The following is a 17,595-nucleotide window of genomic DNA, read 5'->3' as shown; positions in this document are numbered from 1 at the left end:
AATACATTTCCTTGTGAGACGGTTGTATGATGTAGCATGTCTTCATCATTCTGGTCTAGTTGTAGCATGTCTTCATCATTCTGGTCTAGGTGTAGTATGTCTTCATCATTCTGGTCTAGGTGTAGTATGTCTTCATCATTCTGGTCTAGTTGTAGCATGTCTTCATCATTCTGGTCTAGGTGTAGTATGTCTTCATCATTCTGGTCTAGGTGTAGTATGTCTTCATCATTCTGGTCTAGGTGTAGCATGTCTTCATCATTCTGGTCTAGTTGTAGCATGTCTTCATCATTCTGGTCTAGTTGTAGCATGTCTTCATCATTCTGGTCTAGGTGTAGTATGTCTTCATCATTCTGGTCTAGGTGTAGTATGTCTTCATCATTCTGGTCTAGGTGTAGTATGTCTTCATCATTCTGGTCTAGTTGTAGCATGTCTTCATCATTCTGGTCTAGTTGTAGCATGTCTTCATCATTCTGGTCTAGTTGTAGTATGTCTTCATCATTCTGGTCTAGTTGTAGTATGTCTTCATCATTCTGGTCTAGTTGTAGCATGTCTTCATCATTCTGGTCTAGTTGTAGCATGTCTTCATCATTCTGGTCTAGTTGTAGTATGTCTTCATCATTCTGGTCTAGTTGTAGTATGTCTTCATCATTCTGGTCTAGTTGTAGCATGTCTTCATCATTCTGGTCTAGTTGTAGTATGTCTTCATCATTCTGGTCTAGTTGTAGTATGTCTTCATCATTCTGGTCTAGTTGTAGTATGTCTTCATCATTCTGGTCTAGTTGTCTGGAGCAGCCGTGAGATAAAGCTCAGAAGGCCGTCAGCGTTTTGATTAAAGAATCCCGTCTCCGTCTTTCTGGCGACTCAGTCATTTCTTCAGACGCCTGCCTCTCCCTCCTCCCGGAAAATCGGAAATTGTCCTCCCCATTTCAGACGGTCTCCCCACAACAATCGCTGCAGGAAATTGGGCTTTAGGGCCGAGTTACAGAAGAGGGGGTATGCTCTTTCCGGTGTAATCTGCTAATAACAGCCTTAGAAACGTGACCGTGGTCCTGATCTAAAGTAGTGCACTATAAATGACACTAGAATGCCATTTGGGGCGCACTCCAGGAGTGTTGTTGTCTCTGCATTGTGCAGCCATTGCTACTCTGTATCTGTGATGAAGGCATTGTGTGTGGAGAGTCAGAGAAGAACAACATGCTATCATTACCTTTCAAACCAAGATGTGTGTGTGTGTGTGTGTGTGTGTGTGTGTGTGTGTGTGTGTGTGTGTGTGTGTGTGTGTGTGTGTGTGTGTGTGTGTGTGTGTGTGTGTGTGTGTGTGTGTGTGTGTGTGTGAGACACACTTAACACATTCTTGGAAACCAGTTGGCGTTGTATGAATGTGTCAGTGTATTTCTGTATGTGTGTGGTGTCTTGGAAGAGGGTGTTTGTGGTCAGTTGGAAATGTGTGATAACCATGACTAGCTAGTTGGTTGAAATGGCCACGGTCTCCAAGTTATGTATGTCAGAGGAACATGCACAATCTAGTGAATACAGACGCAATAATGCCAAGGTTATTGACTGACAGACCAAGTGTCAGAATGTCCCATTATCACTTTCTATGTCAGTATGATTTCTACTAGCAAAATCTGTATGTTCTGTTGCCATAGTTTCATTTTGTGTTGTTTGTTTGTTTATTTTTGTTTATGGGTGGTTTAATTCTTTTCTTTAGGTTCTCCCATGCCATCCTCTCTACCCAGCCCATCAGTTACTGACCATTCACACTCGCAACCACCATCACCCAATCTCCATGACAACCAGAGCTCGTTGCTAAGTAGCGCCAGCGCCCATCCGGCGGTCCATGAGTCGGACGAGGACGAGGAAGAGTACACAGCCACGCTGTACTTACCTGTAACGCAGGTCACAGCTCACAGCCACCACGGCCTCGACTGTAATGGTAAGGCTCAACGTCCCTATGATGTTCTCACAACCTTTTCTCCCTTTGCTGCACAACGTTCCCACAACCTTCTCTCTTTTTAGTATATAATGTTCTCAAAATGTCCTGTACTGGTAAGGCACAAGGTCCCGACGATGTTCTCACAACGTTCTCTATCTGTGCTCTATACCATTCCCACAATGTGCACAAAATCCTCACAATGTTCCCTCTCTTTACTGCACAACGTTCCCTCTCTTTACTGCACAACGTTCCCTCTATTTACTGCACAACGTTCCCTCTCATTACTGCACAACATTCATTCTCTTTGCTGCACAACGTTCCCTCTCATTACTACACAACATTCATTCTCTTTACTGCACAACGTTCCCTCTCTTTACTGCACAACGTTCCCTCTCTTTACTGCACAACGTTCCCTCTATTTACTGCACAACGTTCCCTCTATTTACTGCACAACATTCCTTCTCTTTACTGCACAACGTTCCCTCTCTTTACTGCACAACGTTCCCTCTCTTTACTGCACAACATTCCCTCTCTTTACTGCACAACGTTCCCTCTCTTTACTGCACAACGTTCCCTCTCTTTACTGCACAACGTTCCCTCTCATTACTGCACAACGTTCCCTCTCTTTACTGCACAACGTTCCCTCTCTTTACTGCACAACATTCCTTCTCTTTACTGCACAACGTTCCCTCTCTTTACTGCACAACGTTCCCTCTCTTTACTGCACAACGTTCCCTCTCTTTACTGCACAACGTTCCCTCTCTTTACTGCACAACGTTCCCTCTCTTTACTGCACAACGTTCCTCTCTTTACTGCACAACGTTCCCTCTCTTTACTGCACAACGTTCCTTCTCTTTACTGCACAACGTTCCCTCTCTTTACTGCACAACGTTCCCTCTCTTTACTGCACAACGTTCCCTCTCTTTACTGCACAACGTTCCTTCTCTTTACTGCACAACGTTCCTTCTCTTTACTGCACAACGTTCCTTCTCTTTACTGCACAACGTTCCCTCTCTTTACTGCACAACGTTCCTTCTCTTTACTGCACAACATTCATTCTCTTTACTGCACAACATTCATTCTCTTTACTGCACAACGTTCCTTCTCTTTACTGCACAACATTCCTTCTCTTTACTGCACAACGTTCCTTCTCTTTACTGCACAACGTTCCTCTCTTTACTGCACAACGTTCCCTCTCTTTACTGCACAACGCTCCCTCTCTTTACTGCACAACGTTCCTTCTCTTTACTGCACAACGTTCCCTCTCATTACTGCACAACGTTCCCTCTCTTTACTGCACAACGCTCCCTCTCTTTACTGCACAACGTTCCTTCTCTTTACTGCACAACGTTCCTTCTCTTTACTGCACAACGTTCCCTCTCTTTACTGCACAACGTTCCTTCTCTTTACTGCACAACGTTCCTCTCTTTACTGCACAACGTTCCTTCTCTTTACTGCACAACGTTCCTCTCTTTACTGCACAACGTTCCCTCTCTTTACTGCACAACGCTCCTCTCTTTACTGCACAACGTTCCCTCTCTTTACTGCACAACGTTCCTTCTCTTTACTGCACAACGCTCCCTCTCTTTACTGCACAACGTTCCTCTCTTTACTGCACAACGTTCCTTCTCTTTACTGCACAACGTTCCTCTCTTTACTGCACAACGTTTCTTCTCTTTACTGCACAACGTTCCCTCTCTTTACTGCACAACGTTCCCTCTCTTTACTGCACAACGTTCCTCTCTTTACTGCACAACGTTCCTTCTCTTTACTGCACAACGTTCCCTCTCTTTACTGCACAACGTTCCCTCTCTTTACTGCACAACGTTCCTTCTCTTTACTGCACAACGTTCCCTCTCTTTACTGCACAACGTTCCTTCTCTTTACTGCACAACGTTCCCTCTCTTTACTACACAACGTTCCTTCTCTTTACTGCACAACGTTCCCTCTCTTTACTGCACAACGTTCCCTCTCTTTACTGCACAACGTTCCCTCTCTTTACTGCACAACGTTCCTTCTCTTTACTGCACAACGTTCCCTCTCTTTACTGCACAACGTTCCCTCTCTTTACTGCACAACGTTCCCTCTCTTTACTGCACAACGTTCCCTCTCTTTACTGCACAACGTTCCCTCTCTTTACTGCACAACGTTCCCTCTCTTTACTGCACAACGTTCCCTCTCTTTACTGCACAACGTTCCTTCTCTTTACTGCACAACGTTCCCTCTCTTTACTGCACAACGTTCCTTCTCTTTACTGCACAACGTTCCCTCTCTTTACTGCACAACGTTTCTCTCTTTACTGCACAACGTTCCTCTCTTTACTGCACACGTTCCTTCTCTTTACTGCACAACGCTCCCTCTCTTTACTGCACAACCTCCCTCTCTTTACTGCACAACGTTCCTTCTCTTTACTGCACAACGTTCCTTCTCTTTACTGCACAACGTTCCTTCTCTTTACTGCACAACGTTCCTTCTCTTTACTGCACAACGTTCCCTCTCTTTACTGCACAACGTTCCCTCTCTTTACTGCACAACGTTCCTTCTCTTTACTGCACAACGTTCCCTCTCTTTACTGCACAACGTTCCTTCTCTTTACTGCACAACGTTCCCTCTCTTTACTGCACAACGTTCCCTCTCTTTACTGCACAACGTTCCTTCTCTTTACTGCACAACGTTCCTTCTCTTTACTGCACAACGTTCCTTCTCTTTACTGCACAACGTTCCTTCTCTTTACTGCACAACGTTCCTTCTCTTTACTGCACAACGTTCCCTCTCTTTACTGCACAACGTTCCTTCTCTTTACTGCACAACGTTCCTCTCTTTACTGCAACGCTCCCTCTCTTTACTGCACAACGTTCCTTCTCTTTACTGCACAACGTTCCTTCTCTTTACTGCACAACGTTCCATCTCTTTACTGCACAACGTTCCCTCTCATTACTGCACAACGTTCCCTCTCTTTACTGCACAACGTTCCCTCTCTTTACTGCACAACGTTCCCTCTCTTTACTGCACAACGTTCCTTCTCTTTACTGCACAACGTTCCCTCTCATTACTACACAACATTCATTCTCTTTACTGCACAACGTTCCCTCTCTTTACTGCACAACGTTCCCTCTCTTTACTGCACAACGTTCCCTCTCTTTACTGCACAACGTTCCCTCTCTTTACTGCACAACATTCCTTCTCTTTGCTGCACAACGTTCCCTCTCTTTACTACACAACATTCATTCTCTTTACTGCACAACGTTCCCTCTCTTTACTGCACAACGTTCCCTCTCTTTACTGCACAACGTTCCTTCTCTTTACTGCACAACGTTCCTCTCTTTACTGCACAACGTTCCCTCTTTACTGCACAACGTTCCCTCTCTTTACTGCACAACGTTCCTCTCTTTACTGCACAACGTTCCTCTCTTTACTGCACAACGTTCCCTCTCTTTACTGCACAACGTTCCTCTCTTTACTGCACAACGTTCCTTCTCTTTACTGCACAACATTCATTCTCTTTACTGCACAACGTTCCTTCTCTTTACTGCACAACGTTCCCTCTCTTTACTGCACAACGTTCCCTCTCTTTACTGCACAACGTTCCCTCTCTTTACTGCACAACGTTCCCTCTCTTTACTGCACAACGTTCCCTCTCTTTACTGCACAACGTTCCCTCTCTTTACTGCACAACGTTCCCTCTCTTTACTGCACAACGCTCCCTCTCTTTACTGCACAACGTTCCCTCTCTTTACTGTATAATGTTCTCACAACATCTTGTAATTGTTGTGACGTTCTCTCTATCTACTATCACAACATTTACTATCTTTACTGACAACAGAACGTTTCATTATTCACAATGTGTACTTATGAAAATTCCCAGATCTTCCAGTTTTTTCTAGTTAGTCTGATTGATAGCCAGACAGACTCTTATAGAGAAGTTTAATACACTGCTCAAAAAAATAAAGGGAACACTTAAACAACACAATGTAACTCCAAGTCAATCACACTTCTGTGAAATCAAACTGTCCACTTAGGAAGCAACACTGATTGACAATAAATGTCACATGCTGTTGTGCAAATGGAATAGACAACAGGTGGAAATTATAGGCAATTAGCAAGACACCCCCAATAAAGGAGTGGTTCTGCAGGTGGTGACCACAGACCACTTCTCAGTTCCTATACTTCCTGGCTGATGTTTTGGTCACTTTTGAATGCTGGCTTTCACTCTAGTGGTAGCATGAGACGGAGTCTACAACCCACACAAGTGACTCAGATAGTGCAGCTCATCCAGGATGGCACATCAATGCCAGCTGTGGCAAGAAGGTTTGCTGTGTCTGTCAGCGTAGTGTCCAGAGCATGGAGCAGCTACCAGGAGACAAGCCAGTACATCAGGAAACGTGGAGGAGGCCGTAGGAGGGCAACAACCCAGCAGCTGGACCGCTACCTTCGCATTTGTGCAAGGAGGAGCAGGAGGAGCACTGCCAGAGCCCTGCAAAATGACCTCCAGCAGGTCACAAATGTGCATGTGTCTACTCAAACGGTCAGAAACAGACTCCATGAGGGTGGTATGAGGGTCCGAGGTCCACAGGTGGGGGTTGTGCTTACAACCCAACACCCTGCAGGACGTTTGGCATTTGCCAGAGAACACCAAGATTGGCAAATTCGCCACTGGCACCCTGTACTCTTCACAGATGAAAGCAGGTTCACACTGAGCACATGTGACAGACGTGACAGAGTCTGGAGACGCCGTGGAGAACGGTCTGCTGCCTGCAACATCCTCCAGCATGACCGGTTTGGTGGTGGGTCAGTCATGGTGTGGGGTGGCATTTCTTTGGGGGGCTGCACAGCCCTCCATGTGCTAGCCAGAGGTAGCCTGACTGCCATTAGGTACCGAGATGAGATCCTCAGACCCCTTGTGAGACCATATGCTGGTGCGGTTGGCCCTGGGTTCCTCCTAATGCAAGACAATGCTAGACCTCATGTGGCTGGAGTGTGTCAGCAGTTCCTGCAAGAGGAAGGCATTGATGCTATGGACTGGCCCGCCCGTTCCCCAGACTTGAATCGAATTGAGCACATCTGGGACATCATGTCTCGCTCCATTGCACCAGAGACTGTCCAGGAGTTGGCGGATGCTTTAGTCCAGGTCTGGGAGGAGATCCCTCAGGAGACCATCTGCCACCTCATCAGGAGCATGCCCAGGCGTTGTAGGGAGGTCATACAGGCACGTGGAGGCCACACACACTACTGAGCCTCATTTGGACTTGTTTTAAGGACATTACATCAAAGTTGGATCAGCCTGTAGTGTGGTTTTCCACTTTCATTTTGAGTGTGACTCCAAATCCAGGCCTCCATGGGTTGATAAATTTGATTTCCATTGATCATTTTTGTGTGATTTTGTTGTCAGCACATTCAACTATGTAAAGAAAAAAGTATTTAATAAGAATATTTCATTCATTCAGATCTAGGATGTGTTATTTTAGTGTTCCCTTTATTTTTTTGAGCAGTGTATATTTAGTTTTCCCATTCTAGCTAGTCTATATGTCCTCTCTCCCTGTCATGCGGTTGAAACCTCTGTCTGAACTGTGTGTCTGTTGTTTTAGCATTTCTGTCTGTTATGACCATTGTTTGACATGTGGTGTAGATTTAGTCTGGTAATGGCCCCCCCAATGTTGTTGGGGTTAAAGTTGAAATGAAGGTTTAGGGTTTTTGAGGAGTGCAGGGTTTTTGAGGACGCAGGGTTTTTGAGGAGTGCAGGGTTTTTGAGGACGCAGGGTTTTTGAGGAGTGCTCAAGTAAAGCTGTTTATACACATATGAATGTACTTAATTAAACAGTTAGAAAACGGTCTTGTTTATAAGCCATTTATAGGCAGAACTTAAAATATCTTTGAACATATTTATCTGTAGAAGATTACATTTTGGAATGTTTGTGTTGAAGACTCCATTTTGGCATGTTTATCTGTAGAAGAGTCCATTTTGTCATGTTTATCTGTAGAAGAGTCCATTTTGTCATGTTTATCTGTAGAAGAGTCCATTTTGTCATGTTTATCTGTAGAAGAGTCCATTTTGTCATGTTTATCTGTAGAAGAGTCCATTTTGTCATGTTTATCTGTAGAAGAGTCCATTTTGCCATGTTTATGTGTAGAAGAGTCCATTTTGTCATGTTTATCTGTAGAAGAGTCCATTTTGTCATGTTTATCTGTAGAAGAGTCCATTTTGTCATGTTTATGTGTAGAAGAGTCCATTTTGTCATGTTTATCTGTAGAAGAGTCCATTTTGTCATGTTTATCTGTAGAAGAGTCCATTTTGTCATGTTTATCTGTAGAAGAGTCCATTTTGTCATGTTTATCTGTAGAAGAGTCCATTTTGTCATGTTTATCTGTAGAAGAGTCCATTTTGTCATGTTTATCTGTAGAAGAGTCCATTTTGTCATGTTTATCTGATCTAGTCATGTTCTCATACGTCTTTACTTAACGTTTTGTCTTTGATGGCTCAATTTATTGACTTAAGCTATGAGGTTAATTATGAAGCTCCCTCTCATCATAATCCCCAACAGACAGCTATCCAACACACAAACACACACACACACAAAGCTAACCACACTGTCCACCATCCCCTCTAAATTTATACTATGTTTATTACCGACAGAGGAAACTTCATTTCCACACTATATACACAGCCATATCCACGGCCTTCATGACCGTTAAAATCTAATCAGAGCCAGTCGAACATAAGGAAGTGAGATCTTCTATGATCCACGTCCCCTCAGAGCTTCTCCTCTCCCCTCTCGGATCTTTCATATAGAGCGGTTGAACCATCTGATAGTCATCTGGACCTACAGCAGAGTAGCAGAGCCGTCTAGACCCCAACACACACACACACACACAATACTTCCAACCCCAGACGCCCAAGCCTTCAGAAGACAACCAGAGACGCCATCCCCGTTCCCCATTGACAGCTAGAGACTGACTGAAAGGCTGAAAGTAAAGCTTCATGAGGGAAAAAATACTTTGTCGCCACTTTACGTTTTTTAAGTAGGCAATTTTCGTAGGCGCGAGCCTCAATCGATGTCTAAACGGAAGACGTTTTAACAAGACACCATACCTGGGGGGAGAAAGACGCCGTGAGGACTTTTAGCTCTGGGAGCCATCGTCGACAGGGATAATGAGAGAGAGAGAGAGAGAGTGGGGAAGAGAAAGATGGAGACAGAGAGAGGAAGAGAGACACAGAGAGAGAGTCAGAGAGTTGGTTCCAGTGTCTTCATGTCAATCTTCCATAACCATCTCCTCTTCTCAGTGACTGGGATCACTTAGTAAAGCAAACAGGCTCGCCGGCGCCCAGGTCCAGTCCACTCTGCTCCTCCTCTGAGACCTGGCCTGAAACTGGATGAGCGGAGAGAGGGGGAGAGGGAGGAAGGGAATGAGAGGGGGAGAGGAAATTATAGAAGAAAAAAGGCAGAGAGAGATAGGGTCAGTTTGGAAGCCTACAGTCTCCAGCCACCTATACTAAATACTTGGTGGGCCAGAAAAGGAGAGATGAAGGGTTTGCAGAGAGAGAAATGGTCAGTCTACAGTCTCAGGCCTCTTACACAGAGAGAAAGGGTCAGTCTACAGTCTCAGGCCTCTCACACAGACAGAAAGGGTCAGTCTACAGTCTCAGGCCTCTCACACAGAGAGAAAGGGTCAGTCTACAGTCTCAGGCCTCTCACACAGAGAGAAATGGTCAGTCTACAGTCTCAGTCCTCTTATACATCGGCTGAAAAAACTAGGCCAAGCTATCTTTTGCACTAAAAAATGTGCTCCTTTCACTGTAAGTGCCCGAAGAATAGATGCTATTTGAGAAACTATTGAGACAAAGCCATTGATAGATGGGCTTGAATAGAAGCACAGGCAGGACAATCAGAGAGAATGGACAGAATGCTGGAGACTCAGAGCCAGCAAAGGGTGAAGAACTACTATGAAAACAGAAAAACAGAGAGCTCTGTGCACAGAAGTACTCAGTGTGAATGAATAGAGAGAGAAAGGGAGCGAGAGACCAAGAGAGAGGGAAGGAGGGAGTTGAGAGAGGGTCAGCGTGAAGACTCCAGTCTTCCATACTGAAGAGAAAGGGAGAAAGAATGGATGAAACAGGGAGGAGGCTTGTGGGGGACTGGAGAGGAGGGCTGTTTGTGCTAATGGGCAGCCGGAAGGTCACAGTGGGTGACCCATTTACACAGGCCCCAGGTCTCTCCCTCTCCTTCACACCGCTAGCCTCAGTCTTATACAGCACCACAACAACCCTCAAGTGTTCTCGTCTGTGAAGCTGAAGAGGAGAGAATAACTACTTTTCTGGTGCTTTTCCATCTAGACTTACCCTCACACCAGGGTTTTATGTCATCATCATTACTCATTGTGTATTTATTATTACTTGTATTATTACATGTTTACTTTTCTATTATTTCTCTATTTTATTTCTCTCTGCATTGTTGGGAAGGGCCTGTAAGTGAGCATTTCACTGTTGGTCTACACCTGTTGTTTACGAAGCATGTGATTATTCTTTTGTCTGGGTTTGCCCTCCTCTGACATGGACCTTATTCAATGACGCGCTAAAGGGCTCAGTGGAGATCACCAGTCCACGCACCAGTCAACACCTCCTGCAACAGACCGGTACAGGCCCTGACCTTCCCTTCCTCTCTAGCTCTCTCTCTCTCTCTCTCTCTCTCTCTCTCTCTCTCTCTCTCTCTCTCTCTCTCTCTCTCGCTCTCTCTCTCTCTCTCTCTCTCTCTCTGTCTCTCTCTCTCTCTCTGTCTCTCTCTGTCTCTCTCTCTGTCTCTCTCTCTCTCTCTGTCTCTCTCTCTCTCTCTCTAGCTCTCTCTCTCTCTCTCTCTCTCTCTGCTCTCTCTCTGTCTCTCTCTGTCTCTCTGTCTCTCTCTCTCTCTGTCTCTCTCTCTCTCTCTCTCTCTCTAGCTCTCTCCCTTCCCTTTCTCTCTCTCTCTCTCTCTCTCTCTCTCTCTCTCTCTCTCTCTCTCTCTCTCTCTCTCTCTCTCTCTCTCTCTCTCTCTCTCTCTCTCTCTCTCTGTCTCTCTCTCTCTCTCTCTCTCTCTCTCTCTCTCTCTCTCTCTCTCTCTCTCTCTCTCTCGCTCTCTCTCTCTCTCTCTAGCTCTCTCTCTCTAGCTCTCTCTCTTCCCCCCCCAATCCGTCCCTCCTTCACTGTTGATCGCCATTGTCAGATGTCCCTCTCCCTCTCTCTCTCCCTATTTCCCCTTCACTGTTGATGGCTATTGTCAGATGCAGTAGGCATGAAAGTAGCAATTTTACAGCCCAGGATTTCCAATAACATTTACCAGAGGCCCCCAGAACTAACACACGCGTGGCTGACTGGCTCTGCACCGTCCCACAGAAGACGCTACAGCCTGTCTTGTCTGTCTTTCCTATTCCCTCTCTTTCTGTCCATCTCGGTCTCTCTCTCCTTGTCCGATGACTCTCGCTCTGTCCTTCTCTCTCTCTCTCTCTCTCTCTCTCTCTCTCTCTCTCTCTCTCTCTCTCTCTCTCTATCGGCCTCGCTCTCTCCGTCTTGTGTTAGGAGTGTCAGTCACTCGGAAGATAGTCGAAATAGATTCCTCTCTCGCCTCTCTCCTCTTGTCTCGGTACGGGGTGTGTAAGGGCAAGGGTGTCTGCTTCAGTGCCTTCTGTAAAGTCAAAAGCCGATAGTAATGAAAAACACGCCGTGGTGTCTGTCTGTCTGCCCGTCTGCCTGGCTGCCTTCCCCGAGTCAAAGGACCCCTCCGTGTGAAATGGCACACAGAGTAGAAGGTCAAACATTGACTTTGCAGGCTCAGGATGTCACCCATGTCACAAAGATAGATGCCACCGTCCCACAATACCTGAGGAGAGATGCATCGTGTGTGTGCGCGCGCGCGTTTGTGCGTGTGTACATGAATATAAGGTTTCTTACATTCATGATGATTCTGTGTTACAACCTTTCCACGGTTGCTCTGTTTATACACGTCAGCCTCTATGATTCGTTTGTTTGTGGGAGTTTTCAGTGTCAGTAGCTTCAAGTGGAGATCTGTGCATGTTTCCTTGTAAACATTTTACAATCATGTCCCTTTTGTTTGGACCTGGCAGAGCTGTAACAGTCATGGAAGCCTCCACACACACACACACACACACACACACACACACACACACACACACACACACACACACACACACACACACACACACACACACACACACACACACACACACACACACACACACACACACACACACACACACACACACACACACACACACACACACACACACACACACACACACACACACACACACACACACACACACACACACACACACACACACACACACACACACACACACACACACACACACACACACACACACACACACAGACACACATTGTGAATGCAAATGGACGGTCAAACAGAGCTGTGCCCAACAACACTACACTGTCTACTGGGCTCCACTTCAGTGGGTCCTCGTCCTGTGATGTTAGCTCTCCGTGCTGGATGCCTGTGTAAAATGTGATATGTGCGCTTCCACTAAATCTCTATCCTCGCTGTGGCATGTGCCCGCCCGGCGCTCGTGAGAAATGCAGTACTCGTCTCACCGTGGTTTTTATATGTAGTCTCAGCATGCTAGCAGATACACATAGACTTCCAGTCATTGCGCTAATGCTAGTTAGCATTGACTCGTGAAACTACCTCTAACTTCCTTTATACTGGACACAGAGACATAAAAATGGTATAAACAAGTTCATCTGACTCTGGGGATGTAGATCAAGTGTCCCTTTAATCTACCAGGAGTAACCATGGCAATCTGCTTGTACGAACCAGGAATATTGTTTGTTTGTTTGGGCATAGTGACGTCAACAGTGAATATCATTGAATGGAATCCCATTTCATGGTGTGTCTTCATAGCTGAGGTTATTTGGAATCCCGCTCTCATGACTTATATGTCCAAATGTCACCCTTTGACCTCGAGGATGTCCTCTCGGTCTAATGGTTGAGACCCAAACCCCACCGGTTACGCCTACTTCTTCTCTGTCAGTGGGTAAACCAGGCTATTACACGGCGATCGAGTCTTACACTGTATAAACGTTACATGAACGCACAACGCAATTACCACAGAACAAGATATTTCATTTTCCCAGTGACATTGCACTAAATCATTCCGCCATACATCTGACTGGAAGGTACAACCTCACACTTAAAAGCCTCAACTCTCCCTTCCAACATGTTATGTCCGGGAAATTCGTCATTTAAGAAAGATGACTCTCCTTCACTTGCCCCCCCCCCCCTTTAAAGCAATTACACAGTTTCTCTTTCCCTTCCATCTCTCCATCCCTCCAGTATATAGATCAGTCACCCAGGCAGGATTAATGATGAAACGTGATTCCCAAATGGCAACCTATGTAGTGCAGTACTTCTGACCAGGGCCCATAGGGCTCCGGTCAAAAGTAGTGCGCTATATAGGGAATAGGGTGTGCCATTTGTGACGCAGCCTCAGTCTTGCTCATCTTAACATCTGAGATGGCCGTTTAGTAACCGCTCATGTCTCACTTCTCATGTCTCACGTCTCCCTTCCACCGTCTCCTTCTTCTTCTCCTCTTCTCTCCCTCTACGGGGTTCCACAAGCATTAGCGCTCCATTGATCCCACTCTAATGATTTCCCCTCTGAGTTGGTCAATATTTAAGCAGCACTTTGTACCCAGAGTAAAATCATAGACACCTGGGCTGATAAATGTCATAACCCGTTGATATTTATCTTTCATAAATAGCAGCGCGGTGCGACCGGGCGGAGTGTTTGAGGAGCCGGAGGGCTGGAGACGGAGTCAGATATGAGATATGACCAGATTATTCCTTTCATCTGGTCAGGGTGGAATGACAGCAGGGGAGACTACTGGGATAAAGGCTGTGTCCGGTGGGAGAGGCCTATGGGGCCGTGAGTTTTGTTCTGGTCTGGAAAGCCTCCTGGCCCAATACCATACTACTGTTAGATGGATAGTTTAATGTTGTATGGGATTGGTAAACCTTTGATTCTTGTAACTGGGCCATATCTTGCCTAACTAACCTAGTTTCACCTAGTCATGTCCTGATATCCGCCTGCCTCTGGGAATGTGTGTGTGTGTGTGTGTGTGTGTGTGTGTGTGTGTGTGTGTGTGTGTGTGTGTGTGTGTGTGTGTGTGTGTGTGCGCGTGTGTGTGTTGCCTGTGAGGGTACTGAAGGGTACACGAGCTGTGTGGAAATTGAAAGGAACAACACCAGATTGACCTTGACTGGCCTTCTCTTGGAGAAATGACGAGCAAACACTCCCTCTTACCGACACACACCTGTCATCCTCCACCCCACACAAAGCCTTCCTCTGCTCTCTACAAAATAAGCTTTGTTCTCCATTTGGTGTGGGTCGGCGGGCAGAGAGGACGCCTCGTCTTGTCGACGCCCAACAAAGAGCTCTCCGCCTGGGTGACAGTCGCTAAAGGTTAGACCTGTTGTCTGGAGCAGATGGAAGTGAAATTAGCTTCACGCACCACAACGCAGGCCCAAGGCCCCTCTCACGCCTTCTTCTGGTTACAGCCAACCACAGGCTGCTGTGTGGTCCGTCTCCAACCCCTTGCGTTCTTCGTCTCTCTTCTCCTTTCTCTCCATTTTTTCTCTTGGTCGCATACTTGTATATCACCCCCCTCACCTTCTCTCACGCTCAAAAACTCTCTCTCCCTTTCTCATGCTCACTCAAAATCTCTCCATCGCTCTCTCCATCCCTCCCTCTTATCGCCCTCTTCGCCACCTAACCCCACAGCCGGCGCCTTGGCGCGGACAACAAAGCTTGCGGCAATGCATGATGGGATTGGGATGACAGTGTGAAAGCTTTCCAAGAGGAGCCGTGGACAGGACCCAATGATGGGATCACTCGGGGTCTGGTCTGGCCAGGGCAATCTGGTCTGTGTTTAATGTCTCTCTCCCTCCCTCCCTCTTTCTCTCTGTCTCGCTCTCCATCCATCCATCTGTCCAGCTAGCCAACCAGCCAGCTAAACAATGACCAGATTTCTTGTTCATGTCCACTCTAGAATCCCCCATTCAGACTGATTGTTCTCACTTACATTTAGTTGGCTGAATATTACAATAACACTGTTTCTGAAGAACAACATTCATTCAGAAAAACAAATGCATAGAAAGTCATACTGTGTATAATCCTGACTCCGAGATAACAGCCTGTAAGTGATGTTCTTCAGAGTCTGGACCAGTGAAGTGATGTTCTATAGAGTCTGGGCCAGTGAAGTGATGTTCTTCAGAGTCTGGACCAGTGAAGTGATGTTCTATAGAGTCTGGACCAGTGAAGTGATGTTCTTCAGAGTCTGGACCAGTGAAGTGATGTTCTATAGAGTCTGGACCAGTGAAGTGATGTTCTCCAGAGTCTGGACCAGTGAAGTGATGTTCTATAGAGTTTGGACCAGTGAAGTGATGTTCTATAGAGTCTGGACCAGTGAAGTGATGTTCTTCAGAGTCTGGACCAGTGAAGTGATGTTCTATAGAGTCTGGGCCAGTGAAGTGATGTTCTATAGAGTCTGGACCAGTGAAGTGATGTTCTTCAGAGTCTGGACCAGTGAAGTGATGTTCTATAGAGTCTGGACCAGTGAAGTGATGTTCTATAGAGTTTGGACCAGTGAAGTGATGTTCTATAGAGTCTGGACCAGTGAAGTGATGTTCTTCAGAGTCTGGACCAGTGAAGTGATGTTCTATAGAGTCTGGGCCAGTGAAGTGATGTTCTATAGAGTCTGGACCAGTGAAGTGATGTTCTTCAGAGTCTGGACCAGTGAAGTGATGTTCTATAGAGTCTGGGCCAGTGATGTGATGTTCTTCAGAGTCTGGACCAGTGAAGTGATGTTCTATAGAGTCTGGACCAGTGAAGTGATGTTCTTCAGAGTCTGGACCAGTGAAGTGATGTTCTATAGAGTCTGGACCAGTGAAGTGATGTTCTTCAGAGTCTGGACCAGTGAAGTGATGTTCTTCAGAGTCTGGACCAGTGAAGTGATGTTCTTCAGAGTCTGGACCAGTGAAGTGATGTTCTATAGAGTCTGGGCCAGTGAAGTGATGTTCTTCAGAGTCTGGGCCAGTGAAGTGATGTTCTTCAGAGTCTGGGCCAGTGAAGTGATGTTCTTCAGAGTCTGGACCAGTGAAGTGATGTTCTTCTGAGTCTAGACCAGTTAATTGATGTTCTTCTGAGTCTGGGCCAGTGAATTGATGTTCTTCAGAGTCTGGACCAGTGAATTGATGTTCTATAGAGTCTGGACCAGTGAAGTGATGTTCTTCTGAGTCTAGACCAGTTAATTGATGTTCTTCTGAGTCTGGGCCAGTGAAGTGATGTTCTTCAGAGTCTGAGCCAGTGAAGTGATGTTCTTCAGAGTCTGGGCCAGTGAAGTGATGTTCTTCAGAGTCTAGACCAGTTAATTGATGTTCTTCTGAGTCTGGGCCAGTGAAGTGATGTTCTTCAGAGTCTGAGCCAGTGAAGTGATGTTCTTCAGAGTCTGGGCCAGTGAAGTGATGTTCTTCAGAGTCTGGGCCAGTGAAGTGATGTTCTTCAGAGTCTGGACCAGTGAAGTGATGTTCTTCAGAGTCTGGACCAGTGAATTGATATTCTTCAGAGTCTGGGCCAGTGATTTGATGTTCTTCAGAGTCTGATGTTCTTCAGAGTCTGGACCAGTGAAGTGATGTTCTTCAGAGTCTGGGCCAGTGAATTGATGTTCTTCAGAGTCTGGACCAGTGAATTGATGTTCTTCTGAGTCTGGGCCAGTGAATTGATGCAGAGTCTGGACCAGTGAATTGATGTTCTTCTGAGTCTGGGCCAGTGAATTGATGTTCTTCAGAGTCTGGACCAGTGAATTGATGTTCTTCTGAGTCTGGGCCAGTGAATTGATGCAGAGTCTGGACCAGTGAATTGATGTTCTTCTGAGTCTGGGCCAGTGAATTGATGTGCTTCTGAGTCTGGGCCAGTGAATTGATGTTCTTCAGAGTCTGGACCAGTGAATTGATGTTCTTCAGAGTCTGGGCCAGTGAATCGATGCAGAGTCTGGACCAGTGAATTGATGTTCTTCTGAGTCTGGGCCAGTGAATTGATGTGCTTCTGAGTCTGGGCCAGTGAATTGATGTTCTTCAGAGTCTGGACCAGTGAATTGATGTTCTTCAGAGTCTGGACCAGTTAAGTGCCATTGGACATACTGACACCTGACATCGACCAAATGAGGCATGTCTTGTAATTGAACGGCAGGATGAATTGAAAAGTCAATAATGCATATTACTCTATTGAAACACAAAGAAAGGGAACCAGTTATATCTATTCTCCATCAATCGATACACTTTCATGGTGATGTCGTTATTTGTTTGCATGTCACGTCCTTATTGAAGATATCAGAAGAGACATGGTGCATCTCACTAGTAGGTCTCTCTGTATTGATGGTCCGTCAGATATATATCTCCCCCTCTCACTCTGTCCCGCTGTTTTCAGTTCCACCCCAACTCCATGCTCTCTCGCTCTATCTCACTCTCTCTCGCTCTCTCTTCCTCTATATATCTCTCTCTCGCTCTTCAATCCTACTGTTGATAAAGAGAGCGGTAGAAGTATCACAAGGTGAAACATGACAGCTCGCTGGCGTTGTTGACAAATAACCTTTCCCGAAA

General features: G+C 45.9%; 1 protein-coding gene across 1 annotated transcript in view; it reads left to right on the top strand.

Moving 5' to 3' along the window:
• Positions 1 to 17,595, top strand: part of LOC118395557 (teneurin-3-like) — a 797,463-nt gene that overhangs the window by 603,317 nt on the left and 176,551 nt on the right. Inside the window, 1 exon segment of the mRNA XM_052464676.1 lies at positions 1,712 to 1,936. Within this exon segment, the coding sequence (XP_052320636.1) occupies positions 1,712 to 1,936 (225 nt within the window).

This window comes from Oncorhynchus keta, chromosome 16, assembly GCF_023373465.1.
Source record: "Oncorhynchus keta strain PuntledgeMale-10-30-2019 chromosome 16, Oket_V2, whole genome shotgun sequence".
NCBI classification, from domain to species: Eukaryota; Metazoa; Chordata; class Actinopteri; order Salmoniformes; family Salmonidae; genus Oncorhynchus; species Oncorhynchus keta.
This window is presented reverse-complemented; position numbering and strand designations above follow the sequence as displayed.